General features: G+C 34.6%; 1 protein-coding gene across 7 annotated transcripts in view; it reads left to right on the top strand.

The window, feature by feature from the left end:
- The window catches only part of Dcaf6 (DDB1 and CUL4 associated factor 6), a 110,952-nt gene that overhangs the window by 30,757 nt on the left and 54,119 nt on the right, over window positions 1-26,076 (top strand). For all 7 annotated transcript variants that reach the window (XM_071600347.1, XM_071600343.1, XM_071600345.1 and 4 more), the window contains exons 4-10: window positions 2,733-2,918; window positions 7,245-7,358; window positions 10,128-10,263; window positions 12,402-12,616; window positions 18,470-18,563; window positions 20,140-20,259; window positions 20,772-21,032. In XM_071600347.1, the coding sequence (XP_071456448.1) occupies window positions 7,248-7,358; window positions 10,128-10,263; window positions 12,402-12,616; window positions 18,470-18,563; window positions 20,140-20,259; window positions 20,772-21,032 (937 nt within the window). In that variant the 5' untranslated portion in view covers window positions 2,733-2,918; window positions 7,245-7,247. The remainder of the gene's footprint in view (window positions 1-2,732; window positions 2,919-7,244; window positions 7,359-10,127; window positions 10,264-12,401; window positions 12,617-18,469; window positions 18,564-20,139; window positions 20,260-20,771; window positions 21,033-26,076) is intronic.

Here is a 26,076-nt window from a genome sequence, read left to right as displayed (position 1 = left end):
CTACTTCAGCATGAGCTTTATTTCATTTATATTTAGGTCTCTGAATGAAGAAGAGTTCCATGGTAATTTTTAATTGCATTATTATTAGTATAATGGTATATGTAGGCTTGTGTTAGTTTTCTATCACTCGTGCCAAGTTATTTAAGTTTTCCAAACCATTTTCCTTTTACATAAATTAAGAATCACAATTTCATGTCTAAAATCTTTTCTAAGATAAATATTTTATATTTCTGTTGCTCTCTGCCTTGTGAAAAATTTTTGTTTATTTATTTAGGTTAGATAGTGGTACATGAACAGGCCTGGCTGGCTGTTCTAGCTGGATCTTGCAAGGTACTTCGAAATTTGCTTATAGGTTCACAGAACCTATTCATCAGCCGAGTAGTTTAAGAAATGATTTTATCAGTTTATAGTGACTAGATTATAATCTGGTTAAATAAACTATGACATCACACTGAGTTTTAATTATAATCATGTTTTGATTTTTATTGGTGCTTAGTTCTTGAGTTCACATAAAGAGGATATATACAACTTTCTGTATTGGTGAAAATGTTTAATACCACCAGTTTTACAGACTATAATATATGAGTGACTTACAGGAAGTTAGCTACTTGAAAACCTTAGTTATGGCCGTATGAGTGACTTACACGTAGCTACTACTGTAAACCACCCTAATGTGTCAACAGGGTTAAAGACTGTGGTATCTATCTTATTTCAAGGACTTCACATTAATTTTTCTATTTATTTCATGACATCAATGGCAGGTTAGTTCTTTTATAGTATCTTTCTCAATTTGGATTTTTCTGGTTGATCTTCATGAGTAGATTCAGAGTAAATATTTTTGTTGAGAATCCCCCACAGGTGGTATGGGATATTGGCTTGACCTCTTATTGGTGATGTTAGATTTGATCCCTCCATTGGGTTACCCTTTGAAACTAATAGCTATCCTGTGAGATGGTTTATTGAAACTGTGTGAATATTCTTTCCCAGGCCTTTCATTTGGCAGTTTTCATTTGATGACTCCTATCTGAATCAATTTTTATGAAAGAGCGGTTTTAAAAATTGTCATTCCTTCTATTTATTTATTTAATTAGGAAGGGAATTGAACCCTGGGCCTCATACATGATAGACAAAACACTATCACTTAACTATACTCCCAAGCATGGCCTTCTACATTTATTAGTTTATATTTGTGTTGGTCAGCTTTCTGCCATTGTGAGCGATTACTTGAGATAACCAACTTATATAAAGAAAAGGTTTATTTTGTCTTACAGTTTTGGAGATTTCTTTTCATGGTTGTTTGGACCTCTGGTGAGCATGTGGAAGAGCAAGGCCTCTTTCTTAACTTCATAACCAAGAAGTTGAGAAGAGGAATTACAGACCAGGGTCTACAATAGTCTTTAAGAGACAAGCTGTCAGGGAACTGAGGACCTCCAGAAGGCCCACCTGTGGAAGGTGCTACCATTTCCCAGTAGCTCCACTCTCACACATGGGCCTTTGGAAGACATCAGAGTTCAACCTAGAGCAACATTCTGTAAATACAACATTTTTGTCCCTGTCACCTTTAAAAAAAAAAAAGCAACTATGGACTTAACAGATTTTAATTTTTTTCAATGTGTTGTGATTTATCAATGTTTTTTTTTTTTTTTTTTTTTTTGCGGGGGTGGGGGATGCTCAAATTATCACAAATTTATTCCATGGGACAAAACCAAGCTCTGTTGTTTTGTTTTCCCCAGTTTTTTCACAGTCACAGCAGATGCTCCTGTTTACCTTGTATACATCATTGTCTACCCATTGTGGAAATATGCCTGTTTATTCAACTAGTTTCTTGTTTTTTCTATTGAAAATAAAATTCAATAAGTAACTCTTTGTGAGTGTGTGTGTGTGTGTGATATTGTTTGAGGTACACTTTGTGCTTTGAGTTTCCTAATTTCTCCCCACTGGGGGTGTACCATTTAGCACCCCACTAGCCATGGTTAAGAACCTGTTTTCCACAGGCTCACTTGTCAAGCTTTTGAATTTTTGCCAAGTTCTGTTAAGAGAGAATTAGTATCTTTGTGTAATATTAATTTGCATTTCTCTTACGAAAAAGGAATATTTTTCTGTATTTTTTTAAGGGTTATTTGTATATCTGCAGATTTTCGATTTAGATCTTTTGCCCATCTTTGAGGGGAAAAAAAAATCAGGTCTTGTTGGTTATTTTTCCTTCCAAATTTTACTGCTAGGGGAATTTTTCCTTTATTTGCAGTGTATGTTAAATATATTAAAATTTTAAACTTTATGTCTGTTACAGTAATTTTGGTCTTCATAATATAAGTAAGTTATTGGAACTTCTCCTATAGCCTCATCTGTACCATTTTGTTACTTTGACAATGAGTGATTTAAATTCAGTTTGTTTATCCTAAAAGGGAATAACTTAATCATCCAGCATCCCGTCAATATCAAAAGTCAGTCCAAATAGTTCTTTCATAGTAGTTTTATGATTGAGTGAAATAAACCATGTAAGTGGAAAATGCACATTTGCTTTTCATGGCACTGTTCACATTGATGATAGGCAGTCTTCCCATCTCGGAAAAATATGTGAGATTCTGATTCTAATTATGATAGTTGGGAATTAAAGGATAATCTTTTGTTGAGATGAGAATGTTAATGAGAATTTATTACTTGTGATTATATTAAATATGAATTTCTTCCTAGGAAAAATTAATTACAACTACTTTCTCTGTGTGTTTTAGGTTTTGACGACAATTCGTTCAGGGCATCGAGCAAATATATTTAGTGCAAAGTTCTTACCATGCACAAATGATAAGCAGATTGTATCCTGTTCTGGAGATGGAGTAATATTTTATACAAATGTTGAGCAAGATGCAGAAACCAACAGACAGTGCCAGTTTACATGCCATTATGGAACTACATATGAGGTACAGTGTTAGGATATCCATTCTATCTGTGGAAATGTTATGTTTTTGAATAAGAATGTGAGATGTGTGTGCATGTATATACACATAGATGTGTATATATAGGTACATATTCATGATAGATTAGAATTCAGCAAGCATTTGAGAAAATTTATCTTGATAGACTTGTGGATAAAGTTAAGAAATAAGATGCACGTAATACTCTTATGAGATGGTTTGTAATTGCTTGAGCAAACATACTTTAAGGAAACAGATGCCAGCACTTTAAGGTTGCCTCTGTTACTGCGCTACATGGCTCTGCATTAGGTTTTAACCTCTCAAATACTTTTATCATGTGCTTTTGTAAAGTCATTAGTAGCAAACTTACTGTGTACATTTGTTTCTGTTGCTAATAACACTGGGTAGATTATAAAGAAAAGAATTTTACTTGACTGATGGGTGTATATTTGGAGGTGCTGCCTTTCTGGCAGAGTCCTGAGGCACTGCCTTTCTGGCAGAGTCCTGAGGCACTGCAGGTTATCATATGGCAGTAGACAGGGAACACCTGCATACACATATGTGCATGGGTATTGTGGTCTTATAAAACCACCAGCACTCAATCGGGGTTGCATCTTAATGGCCTGATCTAATCCCATTTATACCTCTTCAATACCTCTACCTCTAACAGTCATGGTTGGAACTAAATTTCTACCCTCTTACTACTCAGAATGGGGATTAAATTCAAACACATGAAATCCTGGAATTCAGAGAACTATATATCAAGATCGTAGAATTTATCAAATTTTCACATTAGAAGAAATACTAGTAGGCCAAAAAAGAAAAAAAAAAAGAGGGAGAGATTTGTGGAATATCTATTTATAAACTCAAACCTTGAGCTGAACTGAATGAGGTAGAGTGATTTATGACTCAGTTTATACTTCTTAATTTAGTTCAGAAATATCACTCACAGCACCTAGTGCACTTTTAAAATGTTTGCTTCTGATTTCTTTATATCAAAAACAATTAACCTGTTAATTGTTTTCCATCATTTGAATTTCAGTTCTTTTATATTATGTTTTGGTGTCTGCTTATATCAATAACAGGGAACTGGGTATTGTTTTTTACCCATTCTCAAAATTTTGACCCATCTTTGGAAATTTTAGTCAACTTAAAATTATGGTGAATACTGATACATTTGGGTCTATTTATGTGTCTTATTGTTTGGGTTTTGTTTTGTTTTTGTGGGGCTGGGACTTGAACACAGGGCCTTGCATGTTCTGGGCAAGTACTCTACCACTGAGCCACACCCCTACTCTGTGTGTGTTTTCCAGTTTTCCTCTATTGATGGCATCTCCTTTTTTCATCCACTTTTCAAAGTGTCTGTTTTGTTCTGCTACTTGCTTAGAAGGTGGACATGCGTGTCTTTTATTCTGGAGGTTGCCTCGTTTGGTTTCACAGGAATATTTGACAAAGCCTAAAGTCAGTATCTTCATACTTTCTCCTAAATGAAGGACTGTAAAATAGCTCTTATTTAATTTTAAATAATTATGTTGTTCAGAACTTGGTTATATTCTGTTCTCTTTCATGAAGTAGACAGTATCATTGTTCACTAGTCAGTGTTTAGGTTTACCTTTGTATTTACAAGATAAATACCTTTGACTCATCATTCCTGATCTTTTTGTTCTTTAAAGTAAACCATTTGGCAGTACCTTTACTGGTACTTTTTTGATAAAAAATGATTTTAATTTCCTTTTCTTTTCTGTTATTTGTTGGAAAATGTCCTCTTTCTCCTCCTCACCCCCAATACCAGCTCTTGAAAGGCAGCTTTTCCAAGTACAGCCTTTGTTTGATGTTATTCTGTTCCAGGTGATAGCCTTAGTGTTCTGAGTTTCATTGTTTGAGGTCACAAAGTTAGCTTTCAGTCCTTTATAGGTGTTCGTTCTCTCTCTCTCTCTCTTATTTTTTTAAGAATTTTCAGTTCTTTTTTTTTTGGGCTAGTTCTTTTGTATGTCACAACATTGTATCTTAGTATGGAATTTTCCCCCCATACTAGGGATTTATTGATGTTCTCATGTCATATTGTAGTCAATAATAAGTCTTTGGTCATTACTTCTTCATTATTTTATTTACTTTGTGCTGGAATTTTGATTAGCTGTATATTAGATCTTCTTCTATTCATTGTTCTGAATTTTTGAAATTGAGGGGCTGTGGTTGTAGCTCAGTGGTAGAGGGCTTGCCTAGCATGTGTGAGGCACTGGGTTTGATTCTCAGCACCACATAAAAATGAATAAAAAAACTAAAGGTATAAAAAATGTTGTATCTGTTTATTAAAAAAAACACATTGAGAAAAGGCACATAAATCCTAAATATAGGGGGCTGGAGTTGTGGCTCAGTGGTAGAGCACTTGCCTAGCATGTGTGAAGCACTGGGTTTGACTCTCAGCACTGCATAGAAATAAATTTAAAAAAGGTCCATCAACACCTAAAAAAATATTTAAAAAAATTTTTTTTGTAGTTATGTATGGACAAAATACCTTTGTTAATTTTTATGCAGTACTAACGATTGAACTCTTCACACATGCTAGGCAAGTGCTCTGCCACTGAGCCACAGCCCCAGCCCTAAAAAAAAAGAAAATTAAAAAAAAAAATCGAAATGTATTGCTCAGTGAATTTGAATTATCACAAAACAAATCTGTTCATGTAACTGTCACCTAGAACTGTAGAACATGTAGCATGCCAGAAGCCCCCTCATCCTGACCTCTAAACCTCTAAATTTTTAAGTTTTAACACACCTTTGTTTTTCTGTTTTTGATCTTTATAGAAATAAAAACAGGATGGTTTTTTTCTTTCTTTCATTTTCTTTTTTTTTTTTTTTTTGGCCTTTTTCCTTTTTCTCTTGGTGCATGGGATTGAACTTGAGTATCATGCATGTTAGGCAGACATTCTGCCACTGAGCCGCATCCCATTTCTGGCTCTGTTGTTTAAAAAACTGTTATTTTTGTGTCCGGCTTCTTTCACAAAGCTTTGAGATTCATCCTTGTTGATGATGATAGTGATGATTTGTTTTTTTAGTTTTTGGGTTTTTTTTTTTTTTAATGGTGCTAGGGATTGAACCCAGTGTCTTGTGCATGCAAGGCAAGCAATCTACCAACTGAGCTATATCCCCAGCCCAGATTTGTTCATTTTTATTGCTTATGTAGTATTTTATTTTAGAAGTAGATTATAGTTACTGTTCCCATTCTGTTGTTGGATAATTCAGTTTGTTTCAATCATTTGAGTAATTTGAACAGTGTTACTATGAACATTCTAGTGCATATCTTTAAGTGGCTCTGTGCAGACGTTTATTTTTAGTGGAATTGCTAGGTTACAGGAGAGGCATATGAACAACCTTTAATTGATATTGACATATGGTTTTCCATTCTGTGTGTGTGTGTGTGTGTATTTATTTCTGTACCCTTTGTGTCTGAACCCTTTTGTACTTCCATTAACAGTGTTTATTTTTCCAGTTTCTCCATATACACATCAATACTGAGTATTATCTGTCTCTTTCATTTTGGCTGTACTGGTGGTATGTTGTAGTATTTCCAGGTGGTGCTAATTTGTATTTTTGATGCATGAATGAGTTTAACACTTTTTTGTGTACACAGTGTTTAAAAACAGAAAAATATCTTCCATGTATGGGAATGCTAAATACCCAAGATTGATAGTATGTATTTCTAGATATGGAGGGAAAGGGGAATTTTCTGCTAGACTTCACAGAGGACATTAACTTACATTATTGTCATAGCTAAGTTAGAAGTGGTTACAGGAACATCTAAATTATTCTTAACTTTTTGAAAATGTTTTTATTGTAGTGAAATACATATAATATAAAATTCTTCATGGTAGCCATATTTTGTGTATAGTACAGTGCCATTAATGTTGTTGTGTAACTGTCACACTATGTAAGATTCTTTTTGAGAGTTCAGTTTATCAGCGTTAATCATTTCAGCATTCCCCAGTAATTTTTTTAGCATCAGAGAGAACATTTATCATATACTTATAATATAATGATAATTTTATTAGAAAAAGACATAAAAATTAGTTTTGGAATTGTTTGAACTAGTTAGCTAGTGGAGAATCTTTGAAGCTGGAGATTATTATCAAAGTTGATAAAAGCTTATAATATTAACTTTCTGTCTAAAGTGTATTATTCTGATTCATGGTGTAGGTAAGTCATAATTAGTTAAAATGAATGAATTTTAACTTAATGCTTTTAACTTAATTGTTTCATGAAATAATAGCAGTATGTTTTGAAGCCACCTGTTTCAATGTTCAATAAGGTTTTCTGTACTTCCATTTCTGTCTTCAGATCATGACTGTACCCAATGACCCTTACACTTTCCTGTCTTGTGGTGAAGACGGAACTGTTAGGTGGTTTGACACACGCATCAAAACTAGCTGCACAAAAGAAGATTGCAAAGATGTAAGAATCCAGTTTTTGTAGAAATGATGAAGAAAAGTTATGGTTATAATTACATTTGCACAATAATTTATCTTTGGGTGATTCAGGGTGAACTTTCAAACATTTCTCTAACATCTTCAATCATAAAATTTCTTAAATAAGGTATTTTTAATGAAGTTGAAGAACTTATATTTTAACTGCATATTTTTTAAGTATATCTGTTAACTGGACTTTGTGGGGCATGCCTGTAATCCCAGTGGCTCAGGAGGCTGATGCAGTAGGATTGCAGGTCCAAAGCCACCTTCAGAAATTTAGCAAGGCCCTAGGTAACTTAGCAAGCCCTACCACAAAATAAGAAATAAAAAGGGCTGGAAATGTTGCTCAGTGGTTAAGCACCCCTGGGTTCATCCCTGGTGTGTGTGTGTGTGTGTGTGTGTGTGTGTGTGTGACAATTTGTATAATTATTTAGCATATACTCTAGTATTGAAACTTGGAGAATTTGTCAGTATCTCTGATTTACTCATGTAGACCATTTTGGTTAATCAAAATACCAGTGATAAAAGCTTATGTAAGTTCAGTATTTTCCCTCCACCCCCCAATCTTTTAAAACAAGAATTATGTTATTTTTTTTTTATTTTTTTTATTTTTTAATTTTTTATTGTGGGTTGTTCAAAACATTACAAATTTCTTGACATATCATATTCCACACTTTGATTCAAGTGGGTTATGAACTCCCACCTTCACCCCATACACAGATTGCAGAATCACATCAGTTACACATCCATTGATTTACAAATTGCCATACTAGTGTCTGTTGTGCTCCGCTGCCTTTCCCATCCTCCACCCTTATGTTATTTTTTTGAAAGAAAAAAGTCTGTCAACATGTTCATTCAAATTTAGCTCACTTCTCTAAAAGATATAGCATTATTTTCAATATTTGACTTTTTAGTACTATTTTAAACTTATATAAGCTCTGAGAAGTCATTCAGTCTTTTGGCCCACACTGTTAACTCCAAGTGTTGTTATTTGTCAAGCATTAGTTAGAGCACTATAGCTTTTTCTTGGATTTTTTCCCCCCCTCCTTCCAATACTGGGAATTTAATCCTGGGCCTTGTTCATGCTAGCCAAGTACTTACTCTACCACTGAACCGCATCCCTAGCCGTTGATTGTTTTGAAGAAGTAAATGAAAATAAAAAGTGTTACGCAGTTTCTGTTTACTGAAAGTTAACAAAAACAAGAATACTAGTAATACAATTAAGTGTTGCTAACTGAACAAGTTACCGTAGTTAATATGGTTTAGGAATGAAAAGATTGTTAATGTATTTGAAAAATATAATAGAAAACAAGAAGTAGAAATTGAAAAAATCTTAAATATACAAATTTTAATCAGTTTTGGTTTCATATATGCATGTGTGTATTTTTGCATAAACATACATAAGCAAATAGGAACTGGAGGCAGAATTCAGCTTAACATATCAGACTGTGGGAGCATTTGCAATACCTGTTTCTTAAAAATGTGCTTGATACTAAAATCTATTATTTCAAGTTCTTTTAAACTTTATTATAGGAGGATTTAGTTGTGCTTTTCTAAACCAAATTTTCATGAAATAGAATAACCAGAGGAATTAACTACTAACAACTTAGAATTAGGAAAGGCACTGGTAAATCTCTTCTGGGTAATAATATTTTGAGGTTAATAAGCAAAGTTTAAGGTAAATTAACAAAGTGTGGCTATCCTGAATAGAGTAAAGAGCTAGAGTCATTAGCCGAAGTAATATGAAATCAACAGTGTACCTTACACACACATTTTTAAGGTGGTGGCACTTATATTTTCTAATGCATCTATAGATGTAAGAAGTTCCTTTATAGTAAGGTCTATCTTACTATAGAAGGGTTTGTATTTATTCATGTGCTGTTTCAGTTTTCAGCTGGTATGGAGAAAAGATTTTTACCACTTGAGAAAACTTTGGAAATTTAAAATCAATTCAGAATATTTTGTTGTATTTTATAAGCAATGGATTATAGTTAAATATTATGAGTTTCATGTAATCATGAACACTTCTCAGACAAAAGCAAAGCAGATCATACTTCTACCTTTACTCTCAAGTGGACCAGGCATTTCTAATGGTATTAATGGCTCAGCCATCCATTACTAGGTAGTGTATGAATATTTTACATTTATAAATCCATGCTTATTGTTCATGAGCATGGGAATGTTTAGCAGGCACATCAGATAAGTATTATTATCATATGAAATATAGCTAGCTTTGAAGAAGGGGTTTCAATTATAGTAATGTAAATTTCTTGAATTATTCTCTTTGTAACAGCTGATGATCTGATGTCATTGCTTAGTGTTTTGTATATTTGAGCTAATTTTAATTTGCCCTCTTCCCAATATATTTTGTATTACTCAAATAGTGATAGTTTTTTAAAATCTAAGGTTAGTGTTCTCTGTTATTATTTTGATTGTTTTTACAGTACTGTCAATCAGTTTTGGAATTGCTTATCAAGCTGTAAAGAAAAAAGTGATCTTTAGATTCATAAACTGTTAAAAAGGAATACTGACTATTTTTGGGGGGTTTCATATAGGACAAGTGTTTAGAAAGTAATTTTTAATAGAAACCTAAGAAATATATTAAAAGGAAACCTCTTTCCCCTCTTTTTGTTTTGCTGGTTTTATTAGAACTTCTGAGAAAAGTTATTTTCTTATTTAAGGGGAAAATGTTTTAAATATGGTATCATTGTTACTGTGTAGCTATATGTATTGGATATTGTCTTATCTTTTTTAGGACATTTTAATTAACTGTCGCCGTGCTGCCACATCTGTAGCTATTTGTCCACCAGTACCATATTATCTTGCTGTTGGCTGTTCGGATAGCTCAGTACGAATATATGATCGACGAATGCTGGGCACAAGAGCCACAGGTAGGGGGATTATAGAGAATATAAAGGACTGTCATTTCAAAGAACAAATCTTTATGAAATTTTCCATTAAAAGTTTTTGTTATAAACTTTCAAGAAATACAACATAGTTAAATAATATAGATTATTGTGTTTCTAAAAAAGCATCAAGTTTTTAAGACCCTTTGGGGATGATACTTTTAGTTTCATTTAAAAAAAAATTCTTTAACACTTTATGTATTAGTTTCCCAAAAATGCCATAATAAATCACCATATAATGAGTCTCTTAAAAGAAATTTATCGTCTTACATTTTTGGAAGCTGGACATCTAGAATCAAGATGTCTCATGTTTTGTTTCTCTTGAAGACTCAGGAAAAATCTGTTCATGCCTCCCCCCCTCTAGATTCTGGTGATTGCTGCCAATTCTTGGCATTGCTTGGTTTGTTGGGTGTATCACTTCAGTCTCAGTTTCCATCTTTACATTCATTCTATTCTCCTCTGTTTTCTGTGTCCAGGTTTCCCTTTTTTTAGGACATGAGCCACATTGAATTTAGGGTCTGTCTAATCCAGTATAATTCATGTCATGTAATTACATCAACCAAGACCCTGTTTGCAAAAAAGATTACATTCTGAGGTTCTGGGTAAACATGAATTTTAGGAGTACTCTGCTGTTTTTCAGTCAAGAGGACTCATGTTAAACATAGTAGGGTAAAAGAAAGATGAGTGACTTGGGTATTTATTATTGTATAGCATACATTTTTGCCTACCTATCTTCAAGTACTATTAGTGATGCTGCAGCATTCTTTTGTTGTTGTTTTGGTGCTGGGAAGTGAACACAGGGGCACTCAACCATTGAGCCCCATCCCCTGCCCCATTTTGTATTTTATTGAGAGACAGGGTCTCAATTAGTTGCTTAGTGCCTCGCTTTTGCTGAGGCTGGCTTTGACCTCGCAATCCTCCTGACTCAGCCTCCTGAGCCACTGGGATTTTAGGCGTGCACCACTGCGCTTGGCTAATCCAGTGCTTTTTCTCCTCATCCAGCATGATATCAGACCACTACTAGAATAAACAATTGAAAGCCAAATTCCATTAGCATTTTCTCAATAAAGGAAGGCCAGAATTAGTTTTAAGCATATACATACATAAACATGAGTATCAAATACACACACACATACACACACACACACACACACACACACACATATATTCACATGTTTTAAACTGTGTGAAAAATAAAGTTGTCCTTGGGCAGAAACCAAGAGTGTCTTTTTTTTTTAACATCATGGGCAGATTTATTTGGGTTTGTTTGTTTGCTTTTGACTCCATTACATACTCATGGAAGGTGGTGAAGTACTCCACCAGGAGAAGTTTGATGTTGACAGACTTCTGGTGACAGCAAGACTATGTCAGCACAATGATGCTAGTATTAATAGATTATGAAATGGGAATATTAGATGAGAGTTCTCCTGTTTTGAACTATGTCCTGTCAGTGTGGGTAGGCATATTTGGGGGAAACAGTAGTAGTAACAGAATATGAAATGGTAGGTATTATTATTATTATTATTTAGTTATAGTTGGACACAGTACCTTTATTTTATTAAAATAAAGCCACAGTCCCAGCCCCTAATTATTGTTCTTAACAGATGGGAAACAACTGACAATTTTGAGCAGGACAGCACTTGATTGTGCACGTTTACATAGCTTTGTGGGGTTCTTGGAAGTCAGTATTCCTGGACCTCTAGGCCACAAAGTACCAGTTGTCCCTCCCTGTCATACCGAATTGTATTAAAGGCTACTGAAGTTGTTAAAATTGGAATCATAAGCTACTTAATATGCTACTAGAGGAAAGTAATTTTCCTGTTGTAGAATTTATGTTATTTTAGTTTGAGGGGAATTTTTGGAAGATGACTTTGTATAACCATGATCATGAACAAATTTATTAAATAACTGATATTTAAACAGAACATTTGTATGATTTGGAATTCCAGATAATCATGAATTTTTTTGTAGATGTTATCTTTATATGGTATTCTTTTTTTGTTATAAACTCTTGAAAAAGCAACCCTATTCTAGATAATAAATGTGATAGCTTTAGATTTATATGGCTACAGTAAATCACATAATTCAGGTTAAGAGTTTTAAATAACACCCTCTTTTCTTAGGGAATTATGCAGGTCGAGGGACTACTGGAATGGTTGCCCGTTTTATTCCTTCCCATCTTAATAATAAGTCCTGCAGAGTGACATCTCTGTGTTACAGTGAAGATGGTCAAGAGATTCTCGTTAGTTACTCTTCAGACTACATATATCTTTTTGACCCAAAAGATGATACAGCACGAGAACTTAAAACTCCTTCTGCAGAAGAGAGACGTGAAGAGGTAGGTTTGCTCAAAACCATATTCTTTATTCAGTTAAGAAAATACTGATTGTGTTATTTCTGAGGCCTAAAAGCCGAATATATACACACAAACATACGTGCATACATATATACATGGATCACTTATAAGGCACTTTGGGTTTAGGGAACAAGAACACAAAACACACCTGAAAGCACAGGGCTAATGAATGCGAAGGTGACTCTAGAGAAAAGTTTTTTTTTTTTTTTTTTTTTTTAATAAAATATTTAAGCCAGGAAATGTGTTGCATACCTGTCTTCCTGGTGACTTGGGAGAATGAGGCCAGCCTGGACAACTTGGTGAGAATCTGTCTCAAACATGAAAAGGGCTGGGGTTGTAGCTTGGTGGTAGAGTGCTTGCCTCACATGCGTGAGGCCCTGGGTTCCATCCTCAGCACCACATTAAAAAAAAAAAAAAAAAATTAAAAAATAATGATATTGTGTCCATTAAAAAAAAAAAAAAAAAAAGAAATCGTTTTAAAAAATAAAATTGTTTTCTTTAACCTTGTTAAATTTCTTTCCATATATTGTTTTTCACTTTGGATTTTGTATTTTATAACGTCCCAACTATTCACCCTATAGTTTGACTGGTGAATGTCTTTTGAAATAAACATTGATTTTTATCAGTAGTGATTTAGGTATTGTCACAGTGCCCATTAGGAACATATTTTAAAGGTTACTGAACAGTAGCAATTTTGCAATTCCTATGAGATGCAAAACTAAACTCAGTGTTATTGTTGTTTGCACCAGGGATTGAACCCAGGAGTACTTAACCACCAAATCATATCCCAGCCCTTTTATATATTTTATTAGAGAGCGGTCTCACTGAGTTGCTTAGGGCCTTACTAAATTTCTGAGGCTGGGTTTGATCTCTGAATCCTCCTGCCTTGGCCTCCTGAGTCCCTGGGATTACAAGCATGCACCACCGTGCCCAGCTAAACTCAGTTTTTCTAATTTCTTTATAAATCTGTTTTAGGATTTTAAATGTGAAAGTGCATTGTGTGAATTAGAAAGTTGACAAAGAAGGAGGGTATGTATGATGGCTAATGAAAGTTATTTATGAGTTTATTGGACTTGTTGAAAACACAGAATCTGCCTTGTCATTCTGTTGTTGCTTCTAACTTTCCCCTTGCAATATGTGGGTAAGTTACAGTCCAGCTTTGCACCTGTAAGATGACTGGAGAGTTGGAAGTGCACAGATCTGTAAGTGGGCCAACCAGCTCGACTGCCAGAGTCCTTGGCCTGAAGATACTTGTGTCATCAGAGTGAGTGAGTGGTGCTGAGTCATGAACAGGTTCTTTTCCTCAACATGTTTTTCTCAGTAGTCTTTGTTGAATTAACTAAATAAGAAAAACAATTCTAAAATTGGAGTAAAATTATAAAAAAACCAATCCTACTTATAACAAAGTAAATGATTAGAGGATGTATATAGACAGAATTAATGATTCTTCCTGTTAATTTCAAATTTTATACTAAACCCTGACAGCAGTATTGAGACCAACTATTCTTACCTCACCAAAGGTTTATTGGGTGCCTACTGTACACAAGTTCTACATTCTACTCTGGAGAATTAAGGAGGACTGCGTAGGCATGGCCCTTACCCAGGGAGTTTGTTATCCAGTGAAGTATGCATATAAATAAATACATAAGAAATTGAATTCTAAAACTCAAATAGTAAAATTGTATTTACAACTACTATGTTCTGTAAAAGAAGAAAAAGGGAGAAAATAATTGAGTGAAAACATGAGTAAAGGCAGTTTTTAAAGCATGAATAATAGTTTCTGATTTGTTTTCCTTTGTTTCCATATATTTGTGTATTTCTTAATTTGTTGGGGCCTCTTTATTTCCTCATGCCTTCTAAGAATTTTATATTTTGTATTTTTTTCCCTCAGTTTTATTTTTGCATTTTTTCTTTTTATCGTCTTTCTTCTTTTCCTCCAGTATCTTTTTGGCATTTCCCTGCCTGATGAACTTCTTTTTTGAATCCATTCTCTCCTTTTCTCCTGTTATTGGCAACCTTTCTCTGAAAATATATCCCAGAGGACTACTGCTTACCGTCCCAACCACATTACTGCCATGATGACAGGCATGAAAGTCTTTTTCCTCCATCATTTGTGTGGCTTTCTAACCAGTCTTTCTACTTTCACCTGCACGGTCCTTTAGTTACACAGCAGCCTCGTGATCTTTGAGACATGGGCCATGTTGTGTTGCTTTTCTGATCAGTGTGCCAGTGGCTCCCCATCTCCCAGCAAAGCCACGCTGAGGTCCTTTAAGACCTTATATTAAAAGTGCACATTTCTGCTCTTATTGATCTTGGCTCTACCCACATCCACCTACTTAGCAGCAGACAGGCTGAGCATGCTTCTGCCTTTGCGCTTTGGTATTTGCTCTCCCTGAAATGCTCCTTCCCACATACCTGGGTTTTCCAAACCTCTGTGTTTATCAGGTCTTTGCTGTGACCATCTTCTTAGGGGTCATAATCTGCTCAAGAGGAGAGTAAATTCTATGACAATGGGAATTTTTTTCTATTTTATTCATTGTTTTTTTTCTGGATCTGGAATAGTACTCTTTTTTTTTTTTTTTTAAAGAGAGAGAGAGAGAGAGAGAGAGAGATTTTTAATATTTATTTTTTAGTTATCTGCGGACGCAACATCTTTGTTTGTATGTGGTGCTGAGGATCGAACCCGGGCCGCAGGCACACCAGGCGAGCGCGCTACTGCTTGAGCCACATCCCCGGCCCTGGAATAGTACTCGCTCCAAGATCTATAACAGTAAATTTTCTAACATCTATAATAGTACATAAAAGGTGATCAAAAATATTTGTTTACTGACTGAATAAATGTTGTGCCATTTCAGTCCTCTTGACTAGGTTATTTTGCATATTCTTCTCCATATCAGACTTGTTATTTTTAATTTGAAAAGATTTTGTTCTAGGGCTAGGGTTGTAGCTGAGTGGAAGAGTACTTGCCTAGCATGTGTGAGGCACTGGGTTCGATTCTCAGCACCACATACAAATAAAATAAAGGTCCATCAACAACCAAAAACTATGTTTTAAAAAAAGATTTTGTTCTTGTAATGCAAAAAAAAAAAAAGATTTTGTTCCAAAAATAAATTATAATGTTGGTCCTTTGCTTGCATATTCTACATATAGTTCTTCCAAAGGGTGAGGCCTTCTTTTCGGAATAATTGAGCTTTTGGACTGTTGCCACACTGATCTTCCCCTGTTCTAGATAAACCTGAAGTCTCCTGTGTAGATTTTATGATTTTTCAGTCGTTCTTTGCCATACTTTCACATGATGTGGCTTTTGTGGGATGTACTTTTTTTTTGTCTCATTTGCTGGAGATGTTAGCAATCCACTTCACCCCATTCTTGTTGCTTGGTTTGGTGTCCAGGAGAAATCAGAAAATCTACAATTAAGCTGTCACTAAGGTTTTAAAATAAAACCTCCTTAATCGTGAGGGGGGTGGGAATCAATGTTATTTTATTTATTTGTCTGTTTTCTTTTCTTTGTGCTAACGATTATATCAGGGCCCAACACATGCTGGACAAGTGTTCTATGAATGATCTACATCCCCAGCCCTTGACTGTTATTTGAAAGAATAAAATAAAAATAAAGAGAGTACATAATGAGAGAAAATGTTTCTAAATTAAAACTCTGATTAGATTGTAGAATCCAGAATGTATAAAGAATTTTACGAAAATGGGTAAAGAATTTAAATAGACTTTTTTTTTTTCCCCTAGAGAAAATACACAAGTAAGTGGCCGATGAGCACATACTGAGGTATTCAGCAAAGCTAGTTATCAAGGAAGTGCAAATCAAAACCAGAGTCAGGCATCACTTCACACACATCAAGATAGCTAAAACCAAAAGGGAAAAAAAAAAAAAAAGACAAACAATAACAAGTTGGTGAGGATGGGAAGAGGTTGGAGCCCTTATACTCTACTGGTGGGAAGGTAAAATAGTGTAGCTGCTTTGGAAAAGGTTAGTAGTGCCTAAAAAATTAATGAGTTATCCTGTGACATACATATTGGTTATTTATTATTCATGAATAATGGCACCATTATTCAGAATAGCCACTAAGTGGAAATATCAATGTCTTATCAGCTGATGAATGGATAAACAAAATATGTTATATCCATAGGATGGAATATTATTCAGCTATAGAAATGAATGAAATATTGATAAGTGTGAATGAAATATTGTGTCAGAAACCTTGCGGGGGCTAGGGTTGTGGCTCAACAGTTGAGCACTCGCCTAGCACGTGCAAGGCCCTGGGTTCAATCCTCCGCACCACATAAAAATAAATAAACAAAATAAAGGTGTTTTTAAAAAAGAAAAAAGAAAATCTTGGAACCATTATGCTAAGTGAAAGAAGCCAAGTACACAAGACCTTATGTTGTATGATTCCAATTATATGAAGTGTCCAGAATACACAAATCAATAGAAAGAGAAAGTAGATTAGCAGTTTCTAGGAGCTGAGTTGAATTGACAGGTGTGGACTGGCTGCTAATGGGCATAAGGTTTCTTTCTGGGATGATGAATATGTTCTGGAATTAGATAGTGACAATAGTTGCACACCTTTGTGAATATACATTCAGATTGTAGACTTTATAAAATGTTGAGCATTATAGTACGTGACTTGTGTTGCAATGTAAATGTTAAGAAATGTAGAAGTTAAAGGAGTTCTCAGATGTGTCAGGTGCAATGAACGTGTCAGGTAGTCACTTAAAGGTGCCATTTGACCTGACACTTAATTATTAATCATATTGTTATCACTTTTATCATAGATCTGTGAACTTGCCGAGTGATCCTTTCATTGGTGATCTTGGTAGAGTGAAATCAGTGGGAACATTGACTGCAGTATTGAGGAAGGAATGGTAGATGAAGTGAATGTAGACTTTTCGCAAGAAGCTTCAGAGTAGAGTTAAAAGCAGGAAAAAGAACTCTAGCTGGGGAGAAATATAAAATTGAGGGGGTTTTTGTGTATTTGAGAGAACAAGGTGAAAGGAGACATACAGATGTAGAATAGAGAGGATAATTATTGAAGTGAGTTTGAGGATTTGGAGAAATAAAAAGCACAAGTGGAGAGATTAGGCTTAAACAGAGTAAATGATCCTTACCTTGGGGAAGGTTTGAAGTAGTTATGAAGGTGTAGATAAAGGACAAATTTATAGACTTAAGCTAAGGAAATAGATACATATTTCTACAGGGCTTTCTTTATGTTTTTCTGAAGTAGAAGGAAAAGTTATTATCCAAAAATGAGGGCAGCAAGTTGGAGTAGAAAGTTGAGGAGTGAAACATCTTTGATATAGATGCTGGTGGAATTGGAGAGTGAGTTGTCGAGACTAAGTGAAAACAGTAGCTCCTGTCGTTGGGTGAGTGTGCTTTACCTAGACTCACCTGCAGGACTGAGGCACACAGTTCACTTACTTTTGTCAGCTTGAAGGTGAGGGAGGCAGGAGTAGAAATCACACATACATGATATCAAAGTTACCTTCAGACTTTAGGTTGAAGAGATTTAGTAAAAACTGTCAGCATCACCAGATGTTTACCATCATGAATACTGCAAAAGACTGATGTCATTTATATCAGGGTTTCATTTTGATTTGGCATCTCATTTCCATACTGAATAAAGAAGGTAAGAAGACGGCAATAATCTGTTAGACTTAAAGTATGCTTTGTGAATTGAGGGTGGGAGGTACAGCTCAGCGGTAAGCATTTCCCTAGCATGCATAGGCCTGGGGTTTGAGAGCAAATGTCCCAGCACAGGGACACGGGGAGTTGAGAGCAAATGAGCTTTCTTTTAGACTTAACTTTTTATTGTTAATTTTTAGTTACGACAACCTCCAGTTAAGCGTTTGAGACTTCGTGGTGACTGGTCAGATACAGGGCCCAGAGCAAGGCCTGAGAGTGAACGAGAACGAGATGGTAACTATACGTTGGTCAGCTTTTTTGGGGGGTATATGGTATTTTAAAAATTAATATTGTAACTCAGTTCCAACTTTATCACTATTATAAAGGATGCTACAGTGAACTTCTGGTACATCTCTCTTGGTGTGCTTGTGTAGATATATCTTAGAATAAATTCCTATAAGTAGAATGGCTGAAGAACAGCATTAGAACATTTAATTTAGATAGTTATCAAATGACTCTCCAAAAATGTTGCACTAATTTGTATTTTTACTAAAAATATAAAAATGCCCATTGAGCTTAGAACATTGGGTATTATCAGACAATTTTTACTTTCTGTTAGATACAAAGATGAATGGAAATTCTCAAATTTGTAATATGAGAGTTTTATAATAGTATATCCATCTTTCTTTCTTTCAAGTGCCTTTTATAAGTGCAAAAAAATACTTTGGGAGATTTAAGATGGCACACTTTAGAGCAGGGCAGAGTGGCACATAACTGTAATCCCAGCAACTTGGGAAGCCGAGGCAAGAGGATCACAAGATCAAGGCCAGCCCTGTCAACTTAGCAAGACCATTTCCAAAAGGGGGGTGGTGAGAGTGGGAATATGACTCAGTGATAAAATACTTCTGGGTTTAGTTTCCAATATAAAAACTAGAAAATGAAGGCTCACTTTAGAATAATCTGAGAGTATTATATATTAATTGAGTCTTTGGCCAAAATATTACTCTAATGACTTCTAAAACTCATGATTAAAAGTATGTTATTTTGTATATTATCCTCAATATTATTTTACAATACATATTTAAATGTGAAGCTATATAATATAAAGTGCAGAAGTCTAAATCCATAGAAAACTTAAGAACAAATGTTAAATGACTTGACTGTAGAATAGAGTTGTCATGTTTTAAATTTGATATCATACTTTAAGTTTTAAAATGCCCCTAAGAAGACTTGTTTATTTAACATGGTGAAAGGAGTAAAGGAAGAGACACAATACTTTCTGGTTTCAGCTAATTTTAAATATCCAGAATTTGCTTATAAAATGATGAAAATTTAGTTTTTAGGAAAATTCATGCAAAAGCCCAATTCCACTTATATCTGTTTGATGATAATGCTCTAGTAAGAGGAAAAGCCATTTTTCAGTCTGTTTAACTTAGAACTCACGAGCCCTTTCTAGCAAGGCACTCTTACTTAGACTTAAAGCTGTAGATAAATTAGGATAAGGGTGGGAGATGTGGAGGTACCTAAGAATAGGAAAATATGAAGGAGATGCAAACCATATTTTTCACTGGAAGCATATTTCAGATATTGGAAATTAGCTGGAGCCAGAAGGTATTTTGGTTCTTCCCTCCCTGCTTGTTCTCTTGCAAATAAAAAAAGGATTTTTCCATACATAGGGAAAGTCACTCATACAATTGCTATAAATTGCAGTGAGAGCTTTCATGGATATTTCAGTATTCCTATAATTTATGTAGGTAAGTTGATTTTTTTTAAATTGCTTGCACTTTAAAGCCTTCAAATCTAGGTTTTTGTGTTAGTAAAAGAGCCTGACTGATTAGTAAAATCCCTAATAAGGTTCATGTTCTAATAGGAGAGCAGAGTCCCAATGTATCACTGATGCAGAGAATGTCTGACATGCTGTCAAGATGGTTTGAAGAAGCAAGCGAAGTTGCACAGAGCAATAGAGGCCGAGGAAGGTCTCGACCTAGAGGTAATTTTTCTTATTAATTATAAGCATCAGAAAGCTGGCAAAAGCTGCTTATGAAATCCATTTATTTATATCATCTAAGTTATACTGTTTTATATCTATAATAACCATAAGGTTTGTATAGTTTGTCCTTTCCAGTTACGCCAAATCTACCCTTTATTTTGTTTTTCTCAAAAAAACAAAATAGAGAAGATTCTGAAATTCCTCATTGTTAAGCCCTTTTTAAGTGTACTTTGAGAATGGAAATATGCAAGATTCTATGAGCAAATTTTTATATCATTGAAAAGATTGATTAGTTTAACAGGAATGTGTTGTAGATGGATTTTTTTTTTTAAACCTCACTACTAAACCTATTTGGTCAAGTGAACCATACCACAGTGGCTGTTCTGGTATTCTAAAATTATAAAATTTGTGTGTGCTTTGCAGTGTGTGTGTATTTCATGAATGCATCTTTTGAAATTGTTGATTTATTAAAGCATTCAATATTTGAGTTTGCACTAACCTGTTTTTGGAAGGTGGAACAAGTCAGTCAGATGTATCGACTCTCCCTACGGTCCCATCGAGTCCTGATCTGGAAGTGGGTGAAACTGCAATGGATGTAGATACTCCAGCTGAACACTTTCTTCAACCTTCTACATCTTCTGCTGTGTCCGCTCAGGTTCATGCAACATCCTCTTCTACAGAAAGCCCTCATTCTACTTCTTTGCTGTCGTCTCCAGACAGTGAACAGAGGCAGTCTGTTGAGGCATCTGGACACCATACACATCATCAGTCTGGTGAGGATGTTACTCTTCAAGTAGGCTGTTGTTCCTCTCTTGATTTCTGATAATGGAAACTTTACAGGTTGTTTTGAAAGATACTAAATCACACCAACTTCTTGCTGGAATAAATGATCAAAATGACATACAGTGTATGAACATGTGACCTAAACACAAAATTCAAGTTTGCCTAACTTGTGTAAATTTTAACACATAGCAAGAATCTTCAGTTTACACATAACAGTTTTGAAAAAAAATATGTACCAACAGGTAGAGTTTTGGCATAGCTTAATGCATTTCATTTAAAGATTATTTACAAATCATTATAGACCAAAATATCTTTCTAGATTTATTTGGTTGTGTATGTATATTAAAGAGATAGTAAAAAATGTAGCTTGTTGTTATTAGTTCTGTGGTTTTATATTCTTGATTATTTTTTCTTCAAATCATGAAATACTTTTAGTATGCTTTCTGTTGGATATGGTCTCTTGTTAACAACACAATATGCTTAAAAAAAATGTTTCTCCAATACATTTATGTAAAAAATAAGTATTTTACTAAATCCTTATCTTCTTGACACTTAATGCTATTGAAAATAAATCCATTCCTGAATTGTTTAAATACCGTTTTTTTCTCTTCTATGAAATGTACAGTATTTAAATAGTAATTTTCAATAGATATGGATATAGTTTAGTTGAGATTTTAACTAAATACATGTAGTCATAATAACCAATAAGATGTTTATTTTTTTTTTTTTAAGGTTTTCCTAAAGAAGCATTTTACTTGATATTGAGCCAAAAGTATTAGCAAGAGATACAGCTGGTGGGCCAAGCTGAAACCTATAAAAATTCGTAACAGCTTCACTGCCAAGCTGTCACTTTATTCTTGCTTCTCTAAAAACTGATGCCAGATCACCATATATGGGATGTTTTAAATTGAGCACTATTTTTCAGTATATCCCATTTATAGTAATTCATTTTCAGTTTCTATGGAAATAGAAGCCAAGTCAATTACATAACTGTTAACAGTATGTACATTTTATCCATGATAAAAGCTAAAGATGACCTACAAAATTAGTTTTTCCACGTTTTGATTGATAGCATTTCAACGAAAGGGCAAGTAGAGTATTTTGTTGGGTTTGAGACCTAGGGCAAAAGAAGTTAAAAGTTTTTTTTCCGAAGCAGGTAAATTGGTAAAAGCAAAAATTTTTAAAGTGATAGCATTCTTGGATATATTTGTAAAGAGTTTGATGAATTACAAGTTATCAGGAAAACTTAGCAAGAAGACTATCTGATCCATGCTCAGGTGCCAATGAGTCTTACCTAACTCATTATGATTGTTTATTCAACACATTTATGAGTTAAATATTTTGGGGCTTCATTCTAAAACTTTTTTTTCATGGATAAGTAACATACATTAATACTGTATTTCAAATTGCTAAGCTCCTTTTAGTAAAAATACTAGTCATTTGAATCGCTGAAATAATTTTTTTTTGTTGATCGTCATTAGAATATTGCTTAGCACCTTTGCCCATAAATTTTTCAGAGAGCAAGGAAATAAATGTTCTTAAGTGAGAGATTTTTGGTTGACTAAACTGTGGATAATTAAAATATTTTAGTGATTCTGAAATAGACTATTAAAGAAAATAATTTGATATTAAATATAATATCTAAAGGTTATAACTGTAATTGTTCTGACAGTAGCCCTTTGGTTTTTCGCAGAGTTCAATATTTCAGCAGTAAGAACTTAATGGGTTTTGTTTTGTATTATGTTTGCTTTTTTGCACAATCACTTTACATGTAAAAAGATTATCAAAGTCCAGATAGTTTTATAGATATGGGGAATTGTCCGTTGGGGGACTATAGTAGTGGAAATTTCAACATAGAGCCAGGATTCCTGTTAGTACCTTGGATAGAGACAGAAAATAAAAACAAGTATGTTTCTGTCTGCACTTGCTTTGCTACAAAGACTATGTAAATGTTTATCCCTTTCCTTCATATCCCTTGCATTTCCAATATTGAAGGAAAGGGACAGTGTGAAAAATTGCCAGGCAAAACTCCACAGTGGTTGAACCCTAATTTTTTGGTTTTCTTAGTGTACAACTTAATCTATGGTGGTGAAGAAAGTCATGACCAATTTCAGGGGGTATCCCACAAGGTGGGTCTGAGAAGTCAACACTGTTGCCGTCCAACTACACAAAATGACTATTTACCCCTTCCCATCTCTCAAATTTAGCACTCCATGCATCCTTGACCCACCCTCAGCTGGTAACTTTTCATTCACAGTGAAAAGAAATGCACTCATTTTCCTGCTATTGAATCTCCCAGCTTTCCAACATCTGTGTCACATTATCTGTGGTAGAAGCAGAAACACATTTTGGAAGAAATGTTTCTTTTCCTGTCAAGTGCTAACTGTTGCAGTTCCCATCCCTTTACAATTTCTCAAGGACTTTGTTCCTCCCACATCATTATTTCCTGTTCTGCTGAATTCTTCCTTTTGGCCTCAAACATGTTTTTGTCTCCTTTCTTTAAAAGATCCACTCTTAAGAATTCGATATTTCCTTATAGCCACTTTACTGCCTTGTGTCTCAGCCCCTTTTATAATTATGGTCCTCAAAATTGCTTACATATACTGCTTTCATATTCTTATGCATTTATTCACCAACCAACTGAAATCTGCTTTTTAAAGTCGTCCTTCTCTGAAACTTTATTTTTATCAAAGCCACAAGTGACTTCCATTTTGCCAGATTTACAGGATACTTCCCTGTTAGTATCTTCATAGATTTTGTTTGACACAGTTTCATTTCAGAGTCTGTCACTTCTTTCTTGGAACATTCTCCTTCTTGGCATTGATGACACCACATTTGCCTGTTTTACTGATAGGTTGTGTCTCGTTTTCAGTAACCATCATTCTGAGTGTCTTATCTACTTCTTGTCTACCCCCTGGTCCTGGCTCTCTTGTTTTTTCTATATACTCTCTATTCCTAGGTGATTCTATCCATTCTCCATTGATATTAACGATGCCTCTAAGTTTATAACTCTCAAAGTTATATCAATAGTCTGATCTTATACCTCGAGTTCCAGCCTCCTGTGTGCAATTGCTATTATTATTTTTTTTAATATTTAGTTATAGGTGGACACAATATCTTTATTCCATGTAGTTCTGAGGATCGAACCCAGTGCCTCACACGTGCTAGGCGATCGCTCTACCTCTGAGCCACAACCCCAGCCCCGGTAATTTTTATTTTATTTTTTATTTTATTTATTTATGTGTGTGTGTTTGTGTGTGTGTGTGTGGGGGGGTGTGCTGGGGATTGAACCCAGGTCCTTGTGCATGTGAGTCAAACACTCCACCAACTGAGCTATATTCCCAGCCCTATAATTGCTATTTTTAACACTTCTTTTTGATTATGTTTAGACATCTTGAATTTAATCAGTTCTGCTGAAACTTTATTCAGCCTTCTACCTTTTCTGACACCAAATCAGTTCCATCTTAGTTCATTTATGACTAAATTATAATGCTACCTATTTGCTTATTTTAATAGGCCATGAGTTATTTATTCTCTCCTCTCCTTCATGTCTTATACCCAGTTCATCAGCAAGTCCTATTGGTTCTGTTTATAAAATATTTTTACTTCCTTTCCTTTTACCATAATTTCTTATCTCCTTGCCATCTACTTTGTTTCCTTATAAGTTATTATCCATGGAGCAGCCAGAATGAGTATTTTAAAATATTAATCAGATTATATAATTGCTGTTTAAAATCTATCAAACTCTTTGTTGTGGACCTATAAGGATCTACATGGCTTTCATCTGATTCTACTTTCTCAGTCCAAGATGAGATGTTCCAAACATACTGATTTCCTTTCATTTCCTTTGATGTGTCAAATTCTCTTCTGCCCCTGTCCTTCTTTCTGGTTCTGAACCTAAATTGTTACTGTTCTCAGTACCTGGGAAGTCTACCCCATAGCTTATCACATGGCCAACTTCTTTTTCCTTAGGTCTCAGTTGAACTACTATCCAAGAGAGATCTTTTGTAACCGTCCTAGATAGAGTCCTTTTACTCTCTGTAAATTTTTACACTCCTTTCTATTACCCTGTTTTATTTCCTGAATAGTACTTACAAATTTTTCTAATTATTTCATTTTGACTGATTTGTTTATGACATTTCTTTTACTGGAATATGCTCAAACAAAAACAGGGACATGTCTTATCTCTAACGTTTTTGAGTGTGTCCCTCCAACCCCTACAATAATAGCCATTCTATCTATGAGAATTTAGTTATCTTTAAATTGGTCTAGCAGAGTATAGTCTATTTAGTGTTATTTTGATGATACCTAGGAGAGATGCTACGATTAGGTATCCAGTTATCATTTTGGATCCATTATCTTCCCTGCACTGCCTAGGCCATATTTAAGACTGTGTAGAGGGGCTGGGGTTGTGGCTCAGTGGTAGAGCGCTTGCCTAGCGCATGTGAGGCACTGGGTTTTATCCTCAGCACCACATGAAAATAAAGAAATAAAATATTGTGTCCATCTACAGCTTAAAAAAAAAAGACTGTGTCGAGCCAAGCCTGGTGGCAAATGCCCATAATCCCAGCAGCTCAGGAGGCTGAGGCAGGAAGCTCAAGAGTTCAAAGTCAGCCTCAGCAAAAGTGAGGCGCTAAACAACTAAGTGAGATCCTGTCTCTATATAAAATACAAAACAGAGCTGGGGATGTGACTCAGGGGTCGAGTTCCCTGGGTTCCATCCCTAGTACCAAAACCAAATAAATACAAATTTTCTAAACATTACACACATTTATATATTATGTATATTTGTGTATACATTTTTTAAAAGATATAACGTGTATTTCTATGTCTGTTAAGCATACTGTTTATTTAGTTAATTGGTGAGTTCCTTTCCTAGCCTCGTTAAAAAAAAAAAAAAAAAATTAACCTAAGGGAGAAAAATGCCACCAATTAGCCTCAAAAAAAAAAAAAAAAAAAAAATTCTCCTTTAAATAGCACTGGAAACACTGAATAAATGATTCCTAAGATTATTGTAACTAAATCTTCATTTTT

This window comes from Marmota flaviventris, chromosome 12 (genome assembly GCF_047511675.1).
Source record: "Marmota flaviventris isolate mMarFla1 chromosome 12, mMarFla1.hap1, whole genome shotgun sequence".
Taxonomy (NCBI): Eukaryota; Metazoa; Chordata; class Mammalia; order Rodentia; family Sciuridae; genus Marmota; species Marmota flaviventris.
This window is presented reverse-complemented; position numbering and strand designations above follow the sequence as displayed.